This window comes from Pseudophryne corroboree, chromosome 2 (assembly GCF_028390025.1).
Source record: "Pseudophryne corroboree isolate aPseCor3 chromosome 2, aPseCor3.hap2, whole genome shotgun sequence".
NCBI lineage: Eukaryota > Metazoa > Chordata > Amphibia > Anura > Myobatrachidae > Pseudophryne > Pseudophryne corroboree.
In genome coordinates this window covers 936,098,825-936,123,880 of record NC_086445.1, presented here as the reverse complement: position 1 = coordinate 936,123,880, position 25,056 = coordinate 936,098,825, and the positions used below count along the sequence as shown (strand labels likewise).

The window sequence follows — 25,056 nt, the reverse complement described above, 5'->3', positions numbered from 1 at the left end:
CCAGGTCTCAACCTTTTGACTGGGTCCCTAAGTGGTGTGTAATTCCCATAGGACCTCGAGACAGCACTTGTACCGTGGGTAAGCGTTGTTGCGACCCAGCGGAGAGTTGTTGGAGCGACTCTTTCCAATATACGTGTAAGACGCTGATAGGAAAGTTCACTCAAAAAAAATGTAAGACTATAAAAAGAAATCAAAAAAAGCTCTTAGGGCTGCCAAACACAGCAGCCCTGTGACCATGGTCCGACTCCTGCCGCGCCAAACAAAAAACTGATTTGACTGAGTCGGTGGGTGGGATTATATGGACGAGCCCGGTGCATCCTAGGAGGCCACAAAGCTTGTGATTGATTTGGTGCCCATCCGCTGACGCTCAAGCATATCCCAATGTTATCTACAAATCCATACATGTATACATACACACTTGTGCTATGTACACTTGAGAAACATCATATCCTTACAAAGAATTAAGGTTCAAAAAGGGTTGAGGTTACCTAAAGGATAAAAAAGTGGCAGACTAGATGGACCAAGTGGTTCTTATCTGCCGTCAAATTCTACGTTTCTATCATATAGATGATTTATTGCAACAATACAATACAACTTTCATAAAAAGTAGTGAGCACTGTAAAGAGGCATTGTGCTGACCAGTGAGGGCCGCTGCTGTACCTGCTGACATGGCGGTCACTTCCCTTGATCTCAGACGACTGACTTCACAGCTACTGTACCTCACCGGGGTCTCCTCATGCTCTGCTGATTTGGCGGGAAGAAACTGCTTCATTCCTTTCCACCAGCCTGCAAATAATGGTGGGAAATTGTTAATGGTAATATTAATATAAAAGTATATATAACTAATGGTGATCATGGTGAACTACAGTTTGTGAGTAAAATATAGTAATATCTATTCTATTGAGTATAGCTAAGACACTAGTTCACCACAAGGTGGCAGCACACCCACATGCACCAAACCTATAGATTGTTTCTATGTGGTGGTATACACAAAACAGTTCATAGTAAATGTATTGTCCGCATCCTGATTAATAGTCGATCAGCGTACATGATGATGTTTTGTCTATGTGCAGATTAGTGGTGCACTTCAAGAGAAAACAGAAAATTCAACACTTAAATAATAAGATTTTACTCACCGGTAAATCTATTTCTCGTAGTCCGTAGTGGATGCTGGGACTCCGCAAGGACCATGGGGAATAGCGGCTCCGCAGGAGACTGGGCACAACGAAAGAAAGCTTTAGGACTACCTGGTGTGCACTGGCTCCTCCCACTATGACCCTCCTCCAGACCTCAGTTAGGATACTGTGCCCGGAAGAGCTGACACAATAAGGAAGGATTTTGAATCCCGGGTAAGACTCATACCAGCCACACCAATCACACCGTATAACTCGTGATACTATACCCAGTTAACAGTATGAAATATAACTGAGCCTCTCAACAGATGGCTCAACAATAACCCTTTAGTTAAACAATAACTATACACAAGTATTGCAGACAATCCGCACTTGGGATGGGCGCCCAGCATCCACTACGGACTACGAGAAATAGATTTACCGGTGAGTAAATTCTTATTTTCTCCGACGTCCTAAGTGGATGCTGGGACTCCGTAAGGACCATGGGGATTATACCAAAGCTCCCAAACGGGCGGGAGAGTGCGGATGACTCTGCAGCACCGAATGGGCAAACTCTAGGTCCTCCTCAGCCAGGGTATCAAACTTGCAGAATTTAGCAAATGTGTTTGACTCCGACCAAGTAGTTGCTCGGCAAAGTTGTAAAGCCGAGACCCCTCGGGCAGCCGCCCAAGAAGAGCCCACCTTCCTTGTGGAATGGGCTTTCACTGATTTAGGATGCGGCAGTCCAGCCGCAGAATGTGCAAGCTGAATCGTACTACAGATCCAGCGAGCAATAGTCTGCTTTGAAGCAGGAGCACCCAGTTTGTTGGGTGCATACAGGATAAATAGCGAGTCAGTTTTCCTGACACTAGCCGTCCTGGAAACATAAATTTTCAGGGCCCTGACTACGTCCGACAACTTGGAAGCCTCCGAGTCTTTAGTAGCCGCAGGCACCACGATAGGTTGGTTCAAATGAAAAGCTGATACCACCTTAGGGAGAAACTGGGGACGAGTCCTCAATTCTGCCCTATCCATATGGAAAATTAGATAAGGGCTTTTACATGACAAAGCCGCCAATTCTGACACACGCCTGGCCGAAGCCAAGGCCAACAGCATTATCACTTTCCACGTGAGATATTTTAATTCCACGGTTTTAAGTGGCTCAAACCAATGTGACTTTAAGAAATCCAACACCACGTTGAGATCCCAAGGTGCCACTGGAGGCACAAAAGGGGGCTGAATATGCAGCACTCCCTTAACAAAAGTCTGAACTTCAGGTAGTGAAGCCAGTTCTCTCTGGAAGAAAATCGATAGAGCCGAAATCTGGACCTTAATGGAACCCAATTTTAGGCCCATAGTCACCCCTGACTGTAGGAAGTGCAGAAAACGGCCCAGCTGAAATTCCTCCGTTGGGGCCTTCCTGGCCTCACACCACGCAACATATTTTCGCCAAATGCGGTGATAATGGTTTGCGGTCACTTCTTTCCTAGCTTTAATCAGCGTAGGAATGACTTCCTCCGGAATGCCCTTTTCCTTCAGGATCCGGTGTTCAACCGCCATGCCGTCAAACGCAGCCGCGGTAAGTCTTGGAACAGACAGGGCCCCTGCTGCAGCAGGTCCTGTCTGAGCGGCAGAGGCCATGGGTCCTCTGAGATCATTTCTTGAAGTTCCGGGTACCAAGCTCTTCTTGGCCAATCCGGAACAATGAGTATAGTTCTTACTCCTCTTCTCCTTATTATCCTCAGTACCTTGGGTATGAGAGGAAGAGGAGGGAACACATAAACCGACCGGTACACCCACGGTGTCACTAGAGCGTCCACAGCTATTGCCTGAGGGTCTCTCGACCTGGCGCAATATCATTCTAGCTTTTTGTTTAGGCGGGACGCCATCATGTCCACCTGTGGCCTTTCCCAACGGTTTACAATAATTTGGAAGATTTCTGGATGAAGTCCCCACTCTCCCGGGTGGAGATCGTGCCTGCTGAGGAAGTCTGCTTCCCAGTTGTCCACTCCCGGAATGAACACTGCTGACAGTGCTAACACGTGATTTTCCGCCCATCGGAGAATCCTTGTGGCTTCTGCCATCGCCGTCCTGCTTCTTGTGCCGCCCTGTCGGTTTACAAGGGCGACTGCCGTGATGTTGTCTGACTGGATCAGTACCGGCTGGTTTTGAAGCAGGGGTTTTGCCTGACTTAGGGCATTGAAAATGGCCCTCAGTTCCAGAATATTTATGTGTAGGGAGGCCTCCTGACTTGACCATAGACCTTGGAAGTTTCTTCCCTGTGTGACTGCCCCCCAGCCTCGAAGGCTGGCATCCGTGGTCACCAGGACCCAGTCCTGTATGCCGAATCTGCGGCCCTCTTGAAGATGAGCACTTTGCAGCCACCACAGCAGAGACACCCTGGTCCTTGGAGACAGGGTTATCAGCCGATGCATCTGAAGATGCGATCCGGACCACTTGTCCAACAGGTCCCACTGAAAAGTCCTTGCATGGAACCTGCCGAATGGAATTGCTTCGTAGGAAGCTACCATTTTCCCCAGGACTCGCGTGCAGTGATGCACCAACACCTGTTTTGGTGTTAGGAGGCCTCTGACTAGAGATGACAGCTCCTTGGCCTTCTCCTCCGGGAGAAACACTTTTCTGTTCTGTGTCCAGAACCATCCTCAGGAACAGTAGACGTGTCGTAGGGACCAGCTGTGACTTTGGAATATTTAGAATCCAACCGTGCTGTTGTAGCACCTCCCGAGATAGTGCTACCCCGACCAACAACTGCTCCCTGGACCTCGCCTTTATCAGGAGATCGTCCAAGTACGGGATAATTAAAACTCCCTTTTTTCGAAGGAGTATCATCATTTCGGCCATTACCTTGGTAAATGCCCTCTGTGCCGTGGACAGACCAAACGGCAACGTCTGGAATTGGTAATGACAATCCTGTACCACAAATCTGAGGTACTCCTGGTGAGGATGGTAAATGGGGACATGCAGGCAAGCATCCTTGATGTCCAGTGATACCATGTAATCCCCCTCGTCCAGGCTTGCAATAACCGCCCTGAGCGATTCCATCTTGAACTTGAATTTTTTTATATATGTTTTCAAGGATTTCAAATTTAAAATGGGTCTCACCGAACCGTCCGGTTTCGGTACCACAAACATTGTGGAATAGTAACCCCGTCCTTGTTGAAGGAGGGGCACCTTGACTATCACCTGCTGGGAATACAGCTTGTGAATTGCCTCTAGCACTGCCTCCCTGCCTGAGGGAGTTGTTGGCAAGGCAGATTTGAGGAAACGGCGGGGGGAGACGTCTCGAATTCCAGCTTGTACCCCTGAGATACTACTTGAAGGATCCAGGGATCCACCCGTGAGCGAGCCCACTGATTGCTGAAGTTTTTGAGACGGGCCCCCACCGTACCTGGCTCCGCCTGTGGAGCCCCAGCGTCATGCGGTGGACTTGGAGGAAGCGGGGGAGGACTTTTGCTCATGGGAACTGGCTGTATGCTGCAGCTTTTTCCCTCTACCTCTGCCTCTGGGCAGAAAGGACGCGCCTTTAACCCGCTTGCCCTTATGGGGCCGAAAGGACTGTACCTGATAATACGGTGCTTTCTTTGGCTGTGAGGGAACATGGGGTAAAAATGCTGACTTCCCAGCTGTTGCTGTGGAAACGAGGTCCGAGAGACCATCCCCGAACAACTCCTCACCCTTATAAGGCAAAACTTCCATGTGCCTTTTAGAATCTGCATCACCTGTCCACTGACGAGTCCATAACCCTCTCCTGGCAGAAATGGACATTGCACTTATTTTAGATGCCAGCCGGCAAATATCCCTCTGTGCATCTCTCATGTATAAGACTGCGTCTTTAATATGCTCCACAGTTAGCAATATAGTGTCCCTGTCTAGGGTATCAATATTTTCCGACAGGGAATCTGACCACGCAGCTGCAGCACTGCACATCCATGCTGAAGCAATAGCTGGTCTCAGTATAATACCGGTGTGTGTATATACAGACTTCAGGATAGCCTCCTGTTTCCTATCAGCAGGGTCCTTTAGGGCGGCCGTATCCGGAGACGGTAGTGCCACCTTTTTTGACAAGCGTGTGAGCGCTTTATCCACCCTAGGGGATGTTTCCCAACATGACCTATCCTCTGGCGGGAAAGGGTACGTCATTAGTAACCTTTTAGAAATTACCAGTTTCTTATCGGGGGAAGCCCACGCTTCTTCACACACTTCATTTAATTCCTCAGATGGAGGAAAAACTACTGGTAGTTTTCTCTCTCCAAACATAATACCCTTTTTTGTGGTTCCTGGGGTAACATCAGAAATGTGCAACACATTTTTCATTGCCTCAATCATGTAACGTGTGGCCCTATTGGAAGTTACATTAGTCTCATCGTCGTCGACACTGGAGTCAGTATCCGTGTCGACATCTGTGTCTGCCATCTAAGGTAGCGGGCGTTTTAGAGCCCCTGATGGCTTTTGAGACGCCTGGGCAGGCACAGGCTGAGAAGCCGGCTGTCCCATATTTGGTATGTCGTCAAACCTTTTATGTAAGGAGTCGACACGGTCGCGTAATTCCTTCCACATAAGCATCCACTCAGGTGTCGACCCCGCAGGGGGTGACATCACATTTATCGGCAACTGCTCCGCCTCCACATAAGCCTCCTCCTCAAACATGTCGACACAGCCGTACCGACACACCGCACACACACAGGGAATGCTCTGACTGAGGATAGGACCCCACAAAGCCCTTTGGGGAGACAGAGAGAGAGTATGCCAGCACACACCAGAGCGCTATATAACACAGGGATGAACACTATAACTGAGTGATTTTCCCTTATAGCTGCTTATATATATACTGCTGCGCCTAAATTTAGTGCCCCCCCTCTCTTTTTTACCCTTTGTAGTCTTGAAACTGCAGGGGAGAGCCTGGGAGCGATCCTTCCAGCGGAGCTGTGAGGGAAAAATGGCGCCAGTGTGCTGAGGGAGATAGCCCCGCCCCTTTTTCGGCAGACTTTCTCCCGCTTTTTTATGGATCCTGGCAGGGGTATTTTTCACATATATAGCCTCTAGGACTATATATTGTGATTATTTTGCCAGGCAAGGTGTTAATATTGCTGCTCAGGACGCCCCCCCCCCCCCGCGCCCTGCACCCATCAGTGACCGGAGTGTGAGGTGTGCATGAGGAGCAATGGCGCAGAGCTGCAGTGCTGTGCGCTACCTTGTTGAAGACCAAAGTCTTCTGCCGCCGATTTTCAGGACCATCTTCATGCTTCTGGCTCTGTAAGGGGGACGGCGGCGCGGCTCCGGGACCGGACGATCGAGGTCGAGTCCTGTGTTCGATCCCTCTGGAGCTAATGGTGTCCAGTAGCCTAAGAAGCCCAAACTAGCTGCAAGCAGGTAGGTTCGCTTCTTCTCCCCTTAGTCCCTCGTAGCAGTGAGTCTGTTGCCAGCAGATCTCACTGAAAATAAAAAAACTAAAATATACTTTCTTTTCTAGGAGCTCAGGAGAGCCCCTAGTGTGCATCCAGCTCAGCCGGGCACAAGATTCTAACTGAGGTCTGGAGGAGGGTCATAGTGGGAGGAGCCAGTGCACACCAGGTAGTCCTAAAGCTTTCTTTAGTTGTGCCTAGTCTCCTGCGGAGCCGCTATTCCCCATGGTCCTTACGGAGTCCCAGCATCCACTTAGGACGTCAGAGAAAAATGTTTATTACATATGCAATTATATAAATACGCACGTCTACATGTATTTTAACACAATATGTATTTCTGAATGTCAAGTTAGGTCTATGTGACACCCTCTCCCCGTCCCACACACACGCACACATTTTTCTCTTTAAGCCTAATGCCTGACTTAGTTTGAATAGTGTAGACAAGGTCCTATCCGTCACAGGTTCCCCCAATTGAAGAATCTGATATTTCTTTAAAATGAAACAGTAGTTACTAAGTATTCATCATAGCTCATAAATGCAATTCCATTTGTCTCTTAAAAGGTGACAATCAGATACAGCATACATCAATTCTGCATAAGGCTTTGATACGCGTTTCGCGGGAATGCTGCCCGCTTCCTCAGTCACTCTGTTACAACTCCTCACAGGAAGCCGGCTAAATGCTGCCACTCTGCAAGGAATAAAGTGCGCTATTTTTACCCCAAGATTTGGGATTTCAATCATCAAAAAGTGTTAGGTATAAAACGCCTGAAGAAGCGGCCAGCGGTCCCATGAAACGTGTAACAAAGTTTATGCAGAACTGATGTATGCTGTATCGGAGTGTTGCATTTTAAGACACAGATGTGACTGAATTTATGAACTGTCATGAAATATAAGAAAAAAATTTAATTAGAGGAACCTGCACCAGAAAGGACTTTTTCTATTTTGGATCCTGTTAAAGAAGCAGCAAACAGCACCAATTGCCAGGATTTAATTCCCCAAATGGTTAGGGCGCTGGTCCTTAACCCCCTAATCAATTTAAAAAGTGTAGTAATAACTGATAGGGTCTCATTCATTTTACACAAATAGTAGCCCGCAGGTTGGTAACAAGGCCGACAGTGCAGCAGTTGCTGTTTGACAGTGCATTGTGGACAAGGAGATGGTTTTGAATCATAAAAACCAGTCATTGCTCTGAAAGCAACATGTGAAAGTCTGTGTATGAGTTTAGACTGAAGTCGACAAGCACGATATGATCTATGATTGTCTACCAGTGCGCCCCAGACAGGAGGAGATCCATTAGTCCGGCCTGAGGAGCAGGTTACGTCCCGGTATATTGCTGCCTGTTACTGCAGTTATAAGAGAAATATGCGTACACAAGCGTATAGAGGCCATCACTGGTCATGTCACACCCTCATTCCGCAATGCACAATAATGAGGCTACTGACTTTCATGGGATCATTATGTGTGATCATATAACAACCCCCCCCTCCCCCCCCCATCCTCCTAGTACTTGGGCATCTTCAGACCTATAGGGTCTAAACAAAACATAAACTTGTTCTAAGGACAAGTTAGCGTATGGACTGAAACATTACTTACCTGCACGATCCCAATATGGCAAGTCATATGTGCCTTCAGCTTTCTTCTTTCTGTTGCAGAAAATAATGAAGAGGGGGGGAAAGAAAAAAAAAAAAAAAAAAAAGAAATTTTACACTGATGAGTTTGTAATAATCTACATCCATAATAACCCCTGCACCGTAATATTACTTTGATGAATACCTAAGGTTAGAAAAGCCGTAAACTGGAATGATTTGGCGTTCCCACTTCAGTGCACCCTAGTGATGTGGAGGCATCAATATTAGAGAGCCTGATGTACTGTGCATGCGCACACAGCTTGCTCCCTGATGTACTGTGCATGCGCACACAGCTTGCTCCCTGATGTACTGTGCATGCGCACACAGCTTGCTCCCTGATGTACTGTGCATGCGCACACAGCTTGCTCCCTGATGTACTGTGCATGCGCACACAGCTTGCTCCCTGATGTACTGTGCATGCGCACACAGCTTGCTCCCTGATGTACTGTGCATGCGCACACAGCTTGCTCCCTGATGTACTGTGCATGCGCACACAGCTTGCTCCCTGATGTACTGTGCATGCGCACACAGCTTGCTCCCTGATGTACTGTGCATGCGCACAGCTTGCTCCCTGATGTACTGTGCATGCGCACACAGCTTGCTCCCTGATGTACTGTGCATGCGCACACAGCTTGCTCCCTGATGTACTGTGCATGCGCACACAGCTTGCTCCCTGATGTACTGTGCATGCGCACACAGCTTGCTCCCTGATGTACTGTGCATGCGCACACAGCTTGCTCCCTGATGTACTGTGCATGCGCACACAGCTTGCTCCCTGATGTACTGTGCATGCGCACACAGCTTGCTCCCTGATGTACTGTGCATGCGCACACAGCTTGCTCCCTGATGTACTGTGCATGCGCACACAGCTTGCTCCCTGATGTACTGTGCATGCACACAGCTTGCTCCCTGATGTACTGTGCATGCGCACAGCTTGCTCCCTGATGTACTGTGCATGCGCACAGCTTGCTCCCTGATGTACTGTGCATGCGCACAGCTTGCTCCCTGATGTACTGTGCATGCGCACAGCTTGCTCCCTGATGTACTGTGCATGCGCACAGCTTGCTCCCTGATGTACTGTGCATGCGCACAGCTCGCTCCCTGATGTACTGTGCATGCGCACAGCTTGCTCCCTGATGTACTGTGCATGCGCACAGCTTGCTCCCTGATGTACTGTGCATGCGCACAGCTCGCTCCCTGATGTACTGTGCATGCGCACGGCTTGCTCCCTGATGTACTGTGCATGCACAAAAGGAAAAGGTAGCAGGTGCACTAACTCACACTAGCTCAACCTGTAGTAACCAGAGGCACTTAGCATATCCCTGGCCAGGGCTATGAGCTTACCCACCGCATAGTTTGACATATATATATATGTAACACTTTCACATAATTTTCTTTTACTCCTCACATTAGTCACACATGCAGCAGCAGCTGCTCCTACCTCTTTAACCCTCTATTTTGTATCACTCCTGCGATGCCCTGGGGTTGTCTGGCTGGGTGGCTCTGGGGTGTCCTGCCCCCCGGACCTGAACCCCTATAGTTAGTGTTAGGGACTTACCCAATGAGAGGCTACCTTGATGCGGTGGGTAAGCTCATAGCCCTGGCCAGGAATATGCTAAGTGCCTCTGGTTACTACAGGTTGAGCTAGTGTGAGATAGTGCACCTGCTACCTTTTCCTTTTGTACATTGTATTAAGTCTCAAGCAGAGTAGCACCTCATTACCTAATTAAGGTGTGCAAATTAGGGCCCCCTTCGTACTGTGCATGCACACAGTTTGCTCCCTTAGACAGACAGTATGCATCTTGCACTTACAGAACATAGGGACAGATGTATTAAGCCTGGAGAAGTGATAAAGCAGTGATAAGTTGAAGGTGATAAGGCACCAGCCAATCAACTCCTGTCAATTTACATATTGGAGCTGATTGACTGGTGCATTATCACTTTGCACTTATCACTGCTTTATCACTTCTCCAGGCTCAATACATCTGCTCCAGTGATTCTGCAATACAATACGGGAATGCTAGCCGTGTACATTTCAGGAAAGTGTCTCTACAAGAGAATTGTTGCATGAGGAGGACTGCCTCATATCTGCAGCAGAAGAATGTAAAGGTCGCACGTACTGAAAATACAGACATGGAGCCACAAGTATACAGACGTATCTCTGCTCACAAGCAAATGGGGCATCTCTACATTCAGCGCTAAATCATGGCCAGTATCTTCATCAAACATCCCTGATAAAGCTGGAATATGCAAGAAACCCAATCCACGCTGTACATTAAATATTCAATATATACAAAATACTCACCTCCTCTAGAGAGTGTATAAATGCACCTAACATACCCTGAATAGTCTTCCCAATGACACAAACACAACATGTCATCCTACAGACTGCAAGCGTGTATCCTATGGATTGCAGGCTCATATGTTCCCTGTATAGTTTTACTAACGGCTCAGTGTAATGTATCTACTCTCTGCAGTCAGCTTTACACTTTTGTACAGTGCTACGGAATACTTCTGGCACCCTATACATAAAAGATAGTGAGAATAATATCTTGCACCTTCACAAAAAGACACAAGCGGTCCAGTACTGCGACAATGGAAAGGTGAATGTGTTACTTAGGCAGGAGAGATGTACAAACTGCTCCGCTAGTCACAGAGTGTTGGGCAGAGAGACAAGGACACAAGGGAAAGTATATGGCACAGGGACACGGCACACACCAACACAGTGGAGTTTCTAAACACAACTTAAATATCCAGCATGGCACTAAGTAAGGATCACGGCTCACTCCACCATTGGGAATTTTCATGACAATACATAAAATAGATTGCATCAGCTAATTAAAAAAAAAAAAAAAAAATCTTTAGGAATGATCTTTGTGGCTGCACTGATCTTAATAATATTCATTCCACCCAGCCACCCCCCCCCCCAAAAAAAACCCAAAAACAAATCTGATCCTGAAAGTAGCTTAAAATATACTCCAGCACATACCTGTACGACAATTGCAGATATTGTGACCACATGTGATATTTTAAGCCTGTAAAAAAATTTTTTATATAGAACTCACACACTCTCTCTCTCTCTCTCTCTATATATATATATATATCTATCTATCTATCTATCTATCTATCTGTCTGTCTATCTCGCCTACTTATATTTATTTTGTTCATGTCTGCAGAGTCAGATATTTTTGGATCGCTATAGCTTTCTGTGGCCTCTAGATGGTGCTATGTAATAGATGTATACAGCAGAGATGTCTGCATTTCTACGTTAATGCTTGATACGTTGCATATATTGTTTGTAAACATGAACAAAGTACCATTACTGACTAAGGTTGTGTACAAACGGTGAGATTTTTTTCTTACGATTCTGACTATATAGTCAAAATCGTAAGAAAAGTTAGTGCAGATCGCAAAGTGAAAGTCACCTTGCGATCCCGATTCGATGCCGATGTGCGGTCCCGCTCGGTCGGCATCGCAAGAATAGATAGACTGTTCAGGCAAGTCAATTTTGACTATCTCTATAGAAGAGATAGTCAAAATTGACACTTAGCCAAAATTGCACAGTCACTATCGCAAGCACATACTGAGTGTGCTTGCGATACTGACTATGTGCCGACCTAGCCCCTGTTGCATAGTGAGAATTGAGCATAGCCCGAATCTCACCGTGTGTACACACCCTAACAGTTTAGGAGGTAACGCGTTGATTTTTTTTTTTTCTCTCATTTAAAAGGGAAAGGATTTTTTTTTCTACCCATGAGGGAAAAAAGTACTGCAAGTGAAGAATCCTGGTCTAACTGGAGTATTTTGCTACAGTATTAAAAAGTTAACTTCTTCCTATAAAATAATAATAATTAACAAAAACAAACAATGACATCAACAGAGATAACAAACAAACAAAAAAAAACAACAACAACAAAAAACAACAACAACAGAGAGGCAAGTGTGGTAAAAACACTAATAGGCCAGCCAAGGTGACATCCTGCATTATTTGGACTCATTTACTTTCAGGAAGCATTCTGTATGGGGATTTTCATTTTTTATCCCACTTGGAAAACGGCGGAACAAAAACAAAGATTTCATTTTCTAAAATGTCCTGCGTTCACTTATTTTGACTACTTTGGTAAACCAGAAAGGGGTCTTAGGAACCACTGATGCAGACCCCATTGAAAAGAATAGGCCACTAAAACAAATTAAAATAAGAATTTACTCACCGGTAATTCTATTTCTCGTAGTCCGTAGTGGATGCTGGGAACTCCGTAAGGACCATGGGGAATAGCGGGCTCCGAAGGAGGCTGGGCACTCTAGAAAGATTTATGACTACCTGGTGTGCACTGGCTCCTCCCACTATGACCCTCCTCCAAGCCTCAGTTAGGACACCGTGCCCGGACGAGCAGACATAATAAGGAAGGATTTAGAATCCCGGGTAAGACTCTTACCAGCCACACCAATCACACCGTACAACTCGTGATACTATATCCAGTTTGACAGTATGAAAACAACTGAGCCTCTCAACAGATGGCTCAACAATAACCCTTTAGTTAACAATAACTATTTACAAGTATTGCAGACAATCCGCACTTGGGATGGGCGCCCAGCATCCACTACGGACTACGAGAAATAGAATTACCGGTGAGTAAATTCTTATTTTCTCTGACGTCCTAGTGGATGCTGGGAACTCCGTAAGGACCATGGGGATTATACCAAAGCTCCCAAACGGGCGGGAGAGTGCGGATGACTCTACAGCACCGAATGAGAGAACTCCAGGTCCTCCTCAGCCAGGGTATCAAATTTGTAGAATTTTGCAAACGTGTTTGCCCCTGACCAAGTAGCTGCTCGCCAAAGTTGTAAAGCCGAGACCCCTCGGGCAGCCGCCCAAGATGAGCCCACCTTCCTTGTGGAATGGGCCTTCACAGATTTTGGCTGTGGCAGGCCTGCCACAGAATGTGCAAGCTGAATTGTACTACAAATCCAGCGAGCAATAGACTGCTTAGAAGCAGGAGCACCCAGCTTGTTGGGTGCATACAGGATAAACAGCGAGTCAGATTTTCTGACTCCAGCCGTCCTGGAAACATATATTTTCAGGGCCCTGACAACGTCTAGCAACTTGGAGTCCTCCAAATCCTTAGTAGCCGCAGGCACCACAATAGGCTGGTTCAAGTGAAACGCTGACTCCAACTTAGGGAGAAATTGGGGACGAGTCCTCAATTCTGCCCTATCCATATGGAAAATCAGATAAGGGCTTTTACATGATAAAGCCGCCAATTCTGACACTCGCCTGGCTGAAGCCAAGGCCAATAACATGACCACTTTCCACGTGAGATATTTCAGATCCACGGTTTTTAGTGGCTCAAACCAATGTGATTTTAAGAAGCTCAACATCACGTTGAGATCCCAAGGTGCCACAGGAGGCACAAATGGGGGCTGAATATGCAGCACTCCTTTCACAAATGTCTGAACTTCAGGTACTGAAGCTAGTTCTTTTTGAAAGAAAATCGACAGAGCCGAGATCTGTACTTTAATGGAGCCTAGTTTTAGGCCCATATTCACTCCTGCTTGCAGGAAATGCAGAAATCGACCTAGTTGAAATTCCTCTGTTGGGGCCTTTTTGGCCTCGCACCATGCAACATATTTCCGCCATATGCGGTGATAATGCTTTGCCGTAACATCTTTCCTGGCCTTAATAAGCGTAGGAATGACTTCTTCCGGAATACCCTTTTCCTTTAGGATCCGGTGTTCAACCGCCATGCCGTCAAACGCAGCCGCGGTAAGTCTTGGAACAGACAGGGCCCCTGCTGTAACAGGTCCTGTCTGAGCGGTAGAGGCCACGGGTCCTCTGAGAGCATCTCTTGAAGTTCCGGGTACCACGCTCGTCTTGGCCAATCCGGAACCACGAGAATGGTGTTTACTCCTCTCTTTCTTATTATTCTCAATACCTTTGGTATGAGAGGCAGAGGAGGGAACACATAAACCGCAACGGAATATGCTGCGCTATATAAGAAACTGTTAATAAATAAATAAATAAATAAACAAACCGACTGGTACACCCACGGTGTCACTAGAGCGTCCACAGCTACCGCCTGAGGGTCCCTTGACCTGGCGCAATATCTTTTTAACTTTTTGTTGAGGCGGGACGCCATCATGTCCACCTGTGGTTTTTCCCAGCGGTTTACCAGCATCTGAAAGACTTCTGGATGAAGTCCTCACTCTCCCGGGTGGAGGTCGTGTCTGCTGAGGAAGTCTGCTTCCCAGTTGTCCACTCCCGGAATGAACACTGCTGACAGTGCTAGTACATGATTCTCCGCCCATCGGAGAATTCTTGTGGCTTCTGCCATCGCCATCCTGCTTCTTGTGCCGCCCTGTCGATTTACATGGGCAACTGCCGTGATGTTGTCTGACTGGATCAGCACCGGCTGGTGTAGAAGCAGGGATTTTGCTTGACTTAGGGCATTGTAGATGGCCCTCAGTTCCAGAATATTTACGTGAAGGGAAGTCTCCTGACTCGACCATAGTCCTTGGAAGTTTCTTCCCTGTGTGACTGCCCCCCAGCCTCGAAGGCTGGCATCCGTGGTCACCAGGACCCAGTCCTGTATGCCGAATCTGCGGCCCTCTAGAAGATGGGCACTCTGCAGCCACCACAGTAGAGACACCCTGGTTCTTGGAGACAGGGTTATCAAGCGATGCATCTGAAGATGCGATCCGGACCACTGGTCCAACAGGTCCCACTGAAAGATTCTGGCATGGAACCTGCCGAAGGGAATTGCTTCGTAAGAAGCCACCATCTTTCCCAGGACCCGCGTGCAGCGATGTACTGATACCTGTTTTGGTTTCAGGAGGTCTCTGACTAGAGATGACAACTCCCTGGCTTTCTCCTCCGGGAGAAACACTTTCTTCTGGACTGTATCCAGAATCATACCCAGGAACAGTAGCCGTGTCGTCGGAACCAGCTGTGACTTTGGGATATTCAAAATCCAGCCGTGCTGGTGCAGCACCTCCTGAGATAGTGCTACTCCCACCAACAACTGTTCCTTGGACCTCGCTTTTATTAGGAGATCGTCCAAGTACGGGATAATTAAAACACCCTTTCTTCGAAGGAGTATCATCATTTCCGCCATAACCTTGGTGAATACCCTCGGTGCCGTGGACAGTCCAAACGGCAGCGTCTGGAATTGGTAATGGCAATCCTGTACCACAAATCTGAGGTACTCCTGGTGAGGATGGTAAATGGGGACATGCAAGTAAGCATCCTTGATGTCCAGGGATACCATGTAATCCCCCTCGTCCAGGCTTGCAATAACCGCCCTGAGCGATTCCATCTTGAACTTGAATTTCTTTATGTACGTGTTCAAGGATTTCAAATTTAGAATGGGTCTCACCGAACCGTCCGGTTTCGGTACCACATATAGTGTGGAATAATAACCCCGGCCTTGTTGAAGTAGGGGCACCTTGATTATCACCTGCTGGGAATACAGCTTGTGAATTGCCGCTAGCACCGCCTCCCTGTCTGAGGGAGCAATCGGCAAGGCAGATTTTAGGAACCGGTGGGGTGGGGACGCCTCGAATTCCAGCTTGTACCCCTGAGATACTATTTGCAGGATCCAGGGATCCACCTGTGAGCGAACCCACTGATCGCTGAAATTTTTGAGGCGACCCCCCACCGTACCAGGCTCCGCCTGTGGAGCCCCACCGTCATGCGGCGGACTTGGAAGAAGACGCGGGGGAGGACTTTTGCTCCTGGGAACCTGCTGTTTGTTGCAGCCTTTTTCCCCTACCTCTGGACAGAAAGGACCCGCCTTTTCAACGCCTGTTTTCCTGGGTCCGAAAGGACTGAACCTGATAAAACGGCGCCTTCTTAGGCTGTGAGGGGACATGGGGTAAAAATGCTGACTTCCCAGACGTTGCTGTGGAAACTAGGTCCGAGAGACCATCCCCAAATAATTCCTCACCCTTATATGGTAACACTTCCATGTGCTTTTTTGAATCTGCATCTCCTGTCCACTGGCGAGTCCATAAGCCTCTCCTAGCAGAAATGGACAATGCACTTACTTTAGATGCCAGTCGGCAGATTTCCCTTTGTGCATCTCTCATATATAAGACTGAGGGGTATATGCAATAGCGGGCGAATCGCATCATTTAATCCGCCCCTGTATAATTCGCCCGCTATCGCCAGCCGCAGCCCTGTCGCCGGGACCCTGAATTCACCATATTCAATGTATAACTGATTCGACCCACCCCCAGGCGGATTACGGCCAATCGGCGAGTAGTGGGAGTACTGAATTCGCCTTCCCGCCGAAAGCAGCCCTTTATTAGGGCTTGTTTGCTGCGTGCTCTGCAGCCATTTTGTGAACCTGCAGAGAGGTGTGAGGAGGTGCAGAGCTAGCAATTTGGTTGTTTGCTGTGGATATCGTTTGGACACCCCAGCAGGCTTTATTCCAGGACAGTCAGGAGGATTCCTGTTACCCGGAGGAGAGCCATTTTAGGAGCTTTTACTACATTTGTAGGTAAGTACCACATGTGTGTCTGGTGTTGCATGTATGTGTTTGTGTAGTGGGGGTTGCCATGAGGTGTACATGGGGTGTTTGTGTATGTGTGCAGGTATGTGTATAGCCCCCTTGCTTGTGTTGCTGCATTTTTTGGGGGAGACTTGTGTTTTGGGGTAGTTTTTCACGTTTTTTTTTTATTCTTAAATTGACTTTTTTGGGTCTTCTATTAGCATTGGTGTACCTCCTGAGTGTGTTGGGATGCTTTCTGGCCATTTTGGGGTGATTTGGAGCAAGTTTAGTCGACAGCCTGGTCGACCTGTGCTGTAGACTGTTTGGCAAACATGTGTTTTCCCGCCTAATTTTGCTGTGGTGTTCCTCCTGAGTGTGCTGGGATGCTTTCTGGCCATTTTGGGGTGATTTGGAGCAAGTTTAGTCGACAGCCTGGTCGACCTGTGCTGTAGACTGTTTGGCAAACATGTGTTTTCCCGCCTAATTTTGCTGTGGTGTTCCTCCTGAGTGTGCTGGGATGCTTTCTGGCCATTTTGGGGTGATTTGGAGCAAGTTTAGTCGACAGCCTGGTCGACCTGTGCTGTAGACTGTTTGGCAAACATGTGTTTTCCCGCCTAATTTTGCTGTGGTGTACCTCCTGAGTGTGTTGGGATGCTTTCTGGCCATTTTGGGGTGATTTGGAGCAAGTTTAGTCGACAGCCTGGTCGACCTGTGCTGTCGGCAGTTTGGCAAACGTGTTTTCCCGCCTAATTTTGCTGTGGTGTTCCTCCTGAGTGTGCTGGGATGCTTTCTGGCCATTTTGGGGTGATTTGGAGCAAGTTTAGTCGACAGCCTGGTCGACCTGTGCTGTAGACTGTTTGGCAAACATGTGTTTTCCCGCCTAATTTTGCTGTGGTGTTCCTCCTGAGTGTGCTGGGATGCTTTCTGGCCATTTTGGGGTGATTTGGAGCAAGTTTAGTCGACAGCCTGGTCGACCTGTGCTGTAGACTGTTTGGCAAACATGTGTTTTCCCGCCTAATTTTGCTGTGGTGTACCTCCTGAGTGTGTTGGGATGCTTTCTGGCCATTTTGGGGTGATTTGGAGCAAGTTTAGTCGACAGCCTGGTCGACCTGTGCTGTAGACTGTTTGGCAAACATGTGTTTTCCCGCCTAATTTTGCTGTGGTGTACCTCCTGAGTGTGTTGGGATGCTTTCTGGCCATTTTGGGGTGATTTGGAGCAAGTTTAGTCGACAGCCTGGTCGACCTGTGCTGTAGACTGTTTGGCAAACATGTGTTTTCCCGCCTAATTTTGCTCTGGTGTTCCTCCTGAGTGTGCTGGGATGCTTTCTGGCCATTTTGGGGTGATTTGGAGCAAGTTTAGTCGACAGCCTGGTCGACCTGTGCTGTCGGCAGTTTGGCAAACATGTGTTTTCCCGCCTAATTTTGCTGTGGTGTTCCTCCTGAGTGTGCTGGGATGCTTTCTGGCCATTTTGGGGTGATTTGGAGCAAGTTTAGTCGACAGCCTGGTCGACCTGTGCTGTAGACTGTTTGGCAAACATGTGTTTTCCTGCCTAATTTTGCTGTGGTGTACCTCCTGAGTGTGTTGGGATGCTTTCTGGCCATTTTGGGGTGATTTGGAGCAAGTTTAGTCGACAGCCTGGTCGACCTGTGCTGTCGGCAGTTTGGCAAACATGTGTTTTCCCGCCTAATTTTGCTGTGGTGTTCCTCCTGAGTGTGCTGGGATGCTTTCTGGCCATTTTGGGGTGATTTGGAGCAAGTTTAGTCGACAGCCTGGTCGACCTGTGCTGTCGGCAGTTTGGCAAACATGTGTTTTCCCGCCTAATTTTGCTGTGGTGTTCCTCCTGAGTGTGCTGGGATGCTTTCTGGCCATTTTGGGGTGATTTGGAGCAAGTTTAGTCGACAGCCTGGTCGACCTGTGTTGTCGGCAGTTTGGCAAACATGTGTTTTCCCGCCTAATTTTGCTGTGGTGTACCTCCTGAGTGTGTTGGGATGCTTTCTGGCCATTTTGGGGTGATTTGGAGCAAGTTTAGTCGACAGCCTGGTCGACCTGTGCTGTAGACTGTTTGGCAAACATGTGTTTTCCCGCCTAATTTTGCTGTGGTGTACCTCCTGAGTGTGTTGGGATGCTTTCTGGCCATTTTGGGGTGATTTGGAGCAAGTTTAGTCGACAGCCTGGTCGACCTGTGCTGTAGACTGTTTGGCAAACATGTGTTTTCCCGCCTAATTTTGCTGTGGTGTACCTCCTGAGTGTGTTGGGATGCTTTCTGGCCATTTTGGGGTGATTTGGAGCAAGTTTAGTCGACAGTGTGGGTCAGCCATTTTGTGTGGGTCAGCCATTTATACATGTATGTATGTATGTATGTATGTATGTATGTATGTATGTATGTATGTATGTTTATTTTATAACAGAGATGTCAAAGGACAAGCAGACCCGATCCGCCCCTTCCCCCACCCCCTCGGATCTATCCCTTCATAGCAACGAGGAGTGGGAGCCAACCCAGGAGGCGGATACGACCGCCCAGGCATGTAGTGACCAGCCGCGGTCGTCAAGGGCCCATGAGAAGTCCAAGAAAAAGCCTAGTAAAAAGGTACTAACCACACCTGCAGACACAAATAGCATCAAACTTTCTTTACTGTAGTTTGCGCAATGCCATGCACACCTACTGGAATATGTGCGCAATGCCAGGGATACTGACACTCACAGGTACATACCGATCTTATTATTATTTATTTTTATTTTTTTTAATCCCTAAAGGCAAGAAGCCAGCCAGAGGAGCAGTCGGAGGAGGAAGCCTCTGGTGAAGATGCAGGACAGAAAAAGGTGCGTGGACCCAGATACACTGAGGCGGAAAACTGTACCCTAGTGGATTGCGTCGACAGGTCCTACGACGTTTTGTATGGACCAAGGGCACAGACAACAGCAGCTAGGACAAAGCGAAGCATCTGGGAATCCATTGCGAGTCAAGTCACTGCAATATCTGGAAACCGCCGGAGCACCAGAAATTGCTTGAAGCGGTACAGTGATTGCCGCAGACAGACCAAGAAGAAGATGGGGATTCAGCGCCGACATGAGACAGCTACGGGAGGTGGCCCGGCTCTCAACCTGAAGTGGCTATCCTGGGAGGATGTTATTAGAAGGCGCATGAACCCTGCCATGGTCGAAGGAGTTCGCGGAGGTGTAGACTCTAGCCGTCCTGCTGGCTTTCCCGAGGAGGAAGAACCGCCCAGAAGACGGAAGAAGGCGGGAGATAAGCCGTCCAAAAGGAGGTCTGATGGTAAGAATACATTCACATGAGCTGTACTTCCCTTTAAAATGTTTGTATGTGCTAAATGTGTTTTTTTTTTTTTTCAGACAGGCCTGCCCAGAGGACATCACCTGCGCACAGGACATCGCCAGCGCACGGACCGTCACCTGTGCAGCAGGCATCGGCAGCAGCGCGCGGACCATCAACTGCGCCGCAAGCATCGCGAGCACACAGATCGTCACCTGTGCGCCACAGTTCGTCATCGCGCAGTTTGTCACCTGTGCACCAGACGACGTCGGCGCACAGACTCTCACCTGTGCGCCAGACACCGTCGGCGACCACACCACAAGATGGGCGCCAAACTACAGCTCCTGCGCGCAGGCCATCACCAGATCGTCGTATCTCCAGGAGCTCAGGGACTGTGACTGAAGAGCCTCAAGACACAACCCTTGTGGACCCATCACTCGATCTGTTTGAGTCTACAGGGTTAACAGACGAGACTTTTCTTGGGTTTGAGGACAGCCGTGCAGACGTATCCAGCCAGACCCTTGAAAAGTCTTCCGAAACGAGGACAAGTGGAGCTCCTGGAGCAGCGGCATCACAGGATGGAGAAGGTTTGTATTTATTTTGTGTGTGTGGGAGGGTGGAGGGGGGGGGGGGGGGGGGGGGGGGGTCAGCAGTTGTGTAAAGTTTATTAACTTTCCCAAAAAAATTATTTTGCAAACAGTGGTGCCACGAACCAGCAGCGGACTAGCTTCGGGGATTGGTTCCTACTTCAGGCCGGATCTCCTACAGGAGTCGTCAGAGGATGACGAGGTGGAAGTGCAGGAGGCTCCAGTTACTACATCCCTGCGTGAGTAAATTGAATTGTGAGCCTTCAAAAAAATGTATGATGAATGTGTATAATATTGTCTAATTTTCTTTTCAGCTGCCCAAATCCAAGTTGTGGCAGACATCCAGGAAGGGCAGAATCCCTCAACTGTTCAGAGGGTTCACACCCTGGCATCAGAGATTGGGACATGCCAGGATACATACACAAATGTCGTGGGAAGCAGACTGGACAACATTGAGAGGACAATGGAGAAAATGGCAAACAGTCTGCTTGAACTGCAAAAGACTCTTTCCGACAGCACGGCCACAATACTACAGGTCAGAATGCAAGATCATAGGGAGAGTATGACCGTACTTAACATTCTGGCCGAATCCATGACCCGGCTCGTGGACAACACTGCATGTCTGGTAGCAAGCAATAAAAACATGTCGGAGAGTCATCGACACTCCTCATCCAGCCAACAGGTCATCGCAACCACACTGCAGATGATCTATGATAAGCTCCCAGGAACAGCTAATCAACACGCTGGTGATCCACCATATCCGCCGTCGCAAGCCACAAGGACGCCTCGTACCCTTCCTCAAGTCCCATCCCAGTACAGACAGTCACAGATGTACCAGGGATATACAGGGATGTACCCCACCCCCCAGATGCCTCCACCACCGGCCACACAATCTTCAGCAGCATGGGCACAGAGGACCAGTCAACATACTCCCCAGCCTCCCAGGACATCCACGCCCTATCAGGGGGAAGAAGAGGATCCGGACAGACTTCCACCATAAACCCGGTCGTATTGTTTTATTTATTTACAAATGTTTTTCGTGTATCCCTTTCTTCCCCTCCCATTAGTTTGTTTTTTTTCTTACTATTGTTTTCTGTGTTGGGCTTCCCCACCCGTGACCGGGTACTACCAAGGAGCTTTGTGTAGGCATACATGCGCGGGCATGTATGCGGGCGCGTGTGGTAACGGATGAAAGCTCCTTGTGGCTACGTGTATGATGGGCCAAAGAGCTATTCTGATACCACTTTTTTCTTCCAAAAATCCTTTTTGTAATGGTGTACAGTAGGCTTTAATTGTGTGAATTTACTATTCACTAGTCTGTGTTTTTGTCTTCTTCATAGGATTGGTGGGGAAAAATTAAGTGGACGGCATAAGTTTGTGTTGTGCGTACCAAGGTGAGTAGAACCATGTTTCATTCAAGAAAATTTGAACCGCATGCCTCTGTAGAACCACACAGTCCAGCAATGGGTCATGCTGGGCTGTGTTGTTCCACAAATGTTAGCGTGTCAAAGTGCTGACCACTGACGCCACTCTTTCACTTTGAACCGCATGCCTCTGTAGAACCACACAGTCCAGCAATGGGTCATGCTGGGCTGTGTTGTTCCACAAATGTTAGCGTGTCAAAGTGCTGACCACTGACGCCACTCTTTCACTTTGAACCGCATGCCTCTGTAGAACCACACAGTCCAGCAATGGGTCATGCTGGGCTGTGTTGTTCCACAAATGTTAGCGTGTCAAAGTGCTGACCACTGACGCCACTCTTTCACTTTGAACCGCATGCCTCTGTAGAACCACACAGTCCAGCAATGGGTCATGCTGGGCTGTGTTGTTCCACAAATGTTAGCGTGTCAAAGTGCTGACCACTGACGCCACTCTTTCACTTTGAACCGCATGCCTCTGTAGAACCACACAGTCCAGCAATGGGTCATGCTGGGCTGTGTTGTTCCACCAATTTTTAGTGAAAATAAATGAACATGAGTTTAGTGTGTCTTTACTTTAATATACTTTTTTTTCTTTTCCCCACAGATATCTATATACACAAGAAAAGAATGTAAAGAAGAACAAACTACTTTTTTGTTTTAATTAACTTTCAAACTTTATTAAAAAATTTTCTTCAATAAACTTTTAAAAATAGAAGTTTCCTGTGGTTTTTATTAAAATTTGTAATGCATTTGAATTGTACGTAAGTAGATTGCCCAGGGAACATCAAGGGAACTGTCTCTTCACATCCACACCACTTAGGAAGGATACACCGGAAGACCTGTGGAAGAGAAAAGTATGAGCTTCCAGATATGGGTGATAGTGTCACCCTGGGGCTGGAAAAAGAGGTACATACAACAGTCCACACAACACAAGCGGGTTGCAGCGGCCCAAATGCAACCCTCCTGCACTTGCATCACTACACATCCAAACATTCCCTAGCATTGCTGTTTCAGGGAATGTTTGGATGTGCAGTCTTGCAAATGCCGGAGGGCTGCACTTTGGACATGCCGGGGTGATTTTGGACAAGGGAGTTTTGGGCAATACATCTCACCTGAGGGGGGGTTGTCTGCTACATGGCGGAGGGTCAGGTCCACATCACCAGTAGGTTCACCCATGGTAGAGTTGGATAAAAGGATCAAATATTTGCGGGAACCCAACAACAGGATAAAACGGGGTAACGAACTGTACAAACAAGGCCTGGGGATATACATCAACAGGATGTAAAACTCTGAAATACATACATGAAGAGGTTTTTTTAAAAATATTCCAATGTCCGTTTACACGATAATACAAATGTCAGTATACTCACAGGCAACTGCAAAATAATTTTGGATCAATGTCCGCCGGGAATCCTCTCCTTCGTCCATACCCACCGGTAGAGCAGAAGACCGGTTCCCGCGTCGGAAAGCACTGCGACGAAGAGTCACCGGCAAACGGTTTGCGACACATATGTTGTGTAAAATACAACATGCATTTACCATGCCGCAAACCTTCGACGGTGAGTACAAAAGAGCACCGCCGGAAGTGTCTAAACATCGAAACCGGCTTTTAAGTACACCGAAGGCACGCTCAATTACTCCCCTCGATGCAATGTGTGTCTCTTGGTAACGTTTTTCTGCTCTACCAACAGGATTAGACAATGGGGTCAACAGCCACGGTTTGTTTGGATAACCCGCATCGCCTATAGAAAATATAAAAAAAATGTTAGGTACTTGTAAAAAATAATAAAAAATAATAATAATAAAATAATAAAAAAATAAAAAAATGAAAATACATACCTAACAGCCAGCCACCAGGCATGTTTCCTGTTTCAAACTTGTCAAACAGCGATGACTGGCTTAGGATGAAGGAGTCGTGAGATGATCCAGGAAATCCCACAAAAATGTTCAAAAATCTCATGTTTACATCACAGACCGCCTGCACGTTCAGGGAATGGAACTGTTTTCGGTTCCGAAAACATTCCTCTGAATTCCGTGGCGGTCTGATCTGCACGTGGGTACAGTCAATCGCGCCCAGCACATTGGGAAATTTGTATTTGTTGAAAAAGCCTAATTTGATCTCACGACATTCGCTGTCCGTCTCTGGAAATGTGATGTACTGGATCGTCAATTTGCGGAAAGCCCTAATGACCTGGGTTATACAGCGCGACAGTGTCGACTGTGAAAAACCGCATGTTTGAGACAGTGTAGGCTGGAATGTGCCTGACGCCAAAAAATGTAACGTCCCCAGCAGTTTCTGAAAACCGCTGATTGCACGATTTGTCCGTGCCCGAGGTTCCAAGTCGGCCTCCAACAGAGCGTACAGCGAATATATGTCGCGAGTCGATAAGCGATAATTTTGTATCACCTCGAACTCGCTGAGATCCTCCAGTTCACGCCTAGTGCGATACTGGCGTGGACGTGGAAATGAAACCCGCAATACTGGCTCACCCAATGCAGACATTTGCTGACCTGGATCCTGATGTTCATCAGCACTTTCTTCCTCCATCATGCTTGCAGCCAGCATGAACATCACAATCTGGTCAGAAAAAGGCTCCATCATTGTAGTCAGTACAAAAATAGGAATGTGTTTTAAAACGCAGGAATTTTCCTAAAAAAACGATTCCACAGAGCTGACTGTAAAATGGCTCCTTCTCCCTGTAGTCTCAAACCTGGGAGTGAGGAGATAGGAGGGGCTTTGCAGAAGTGTATCCTGGGAAAAACTGTGGAATCATGGGTAAATTTCCCTCAGGAGATTGAAGAAAAAAATATTCCTTTAAAAAATCAATTAAATAAAACTTGTGAAGCAAAAAAAGACAAACCAAGTAGATAATCCTTTCAAATATAAATAGATATGCTACTAGCAATCCTCAAATATCCCAAAAAAACATGTACTAAAAATTTTTTTTTAGATCCCGCCAGTCAACTGAGGCGGACTAAAATAGGCGAATTTGCGGTCGAAAAGCACTGCAGGCGAATTTCCAAACTTGAATTGAATATGCTTTGGGCGAATTGCAGCATCTATACCATTGCAGAAAAGTCGAATGCGAAAAAAGTCGAATTGCCAAAAGTCGAATTTTGAATG

The 25,056-nt window shown here is 47.5% G+C and overlaps 3 protein-coding genes across 4 annotated transcripts in view; 1 reads left to right on the top strand and 2 right to left on the bottom strand.

Moving 5' to 3' along the window:
* The window catches only part of DCBLD2 (discoidin, CUB and LCCL domain containing 2), a 213,890-nt gene that overhangs the window by 7,925 nt on the left and 180,909 nt on the right, over positions 1–25,056 (bottom strand). For both annotated transcript variants that reach the window (XM_063956268.1, XM_063956269.1), the window contains exons 13-14: positions 8,129–8,178; positions 661–786 (exon numbers count right to left, since the gene is read on the bottom strand). In XM_063956268.1, coding sequence (XP_063812338.1) covers positions 661–786; positions 8,129–8,178 — 176 coding nt within the window. The remainder of the gene's footprint in view (positions 1–660; positions 787–8,128; positions 8,179–25,056) is intronic.
* On the top strand, positions 19,407–22,578 carry LOC135050105 (mucin-20-like). The gene is made up of 5 exons (XM_063956270.1): positions 19,407–19,927; positions 20,005–20,511; positions 20,625–20,750; positions 20,826–21,905; positions 22,537–22,578. The coding sequence occupies exons 1-4, from the start codon at positions 19,702–19,704 to the stop codon at positions 21,509–21,511; spliced, it is 1,545 nt and encodes a 514-aa protein (XP_063812340.1). The 5' UTR covers positions 19,407–19,701; the 3' UTR covers positions 21,512–21,905; positions 22,537–22,578.
* Positions 22,604–24,019, bottom strand: LOC135050106 (putative nuclease HARBI1). The gene is made up of 4 exons (XM_063956271.1): positions 23,772–24,019; positions 23,303–23,674; positions 23,045–23,190; positions 22,604–22,771 (listed from the first exon to the last, which is right to left on the bottom strand). Exons 1-3 carry the CDS (start codon positions 23,890–23,892, stop codon positions 23,129–23,131), a joined length of 555 nt encoding a protein of 184 aa, XP_063812341.1. The 5' UTR covers positions 23,893–24,019; the 3' UTR covers positions 22,604–22,771; positions 23,045–23,128.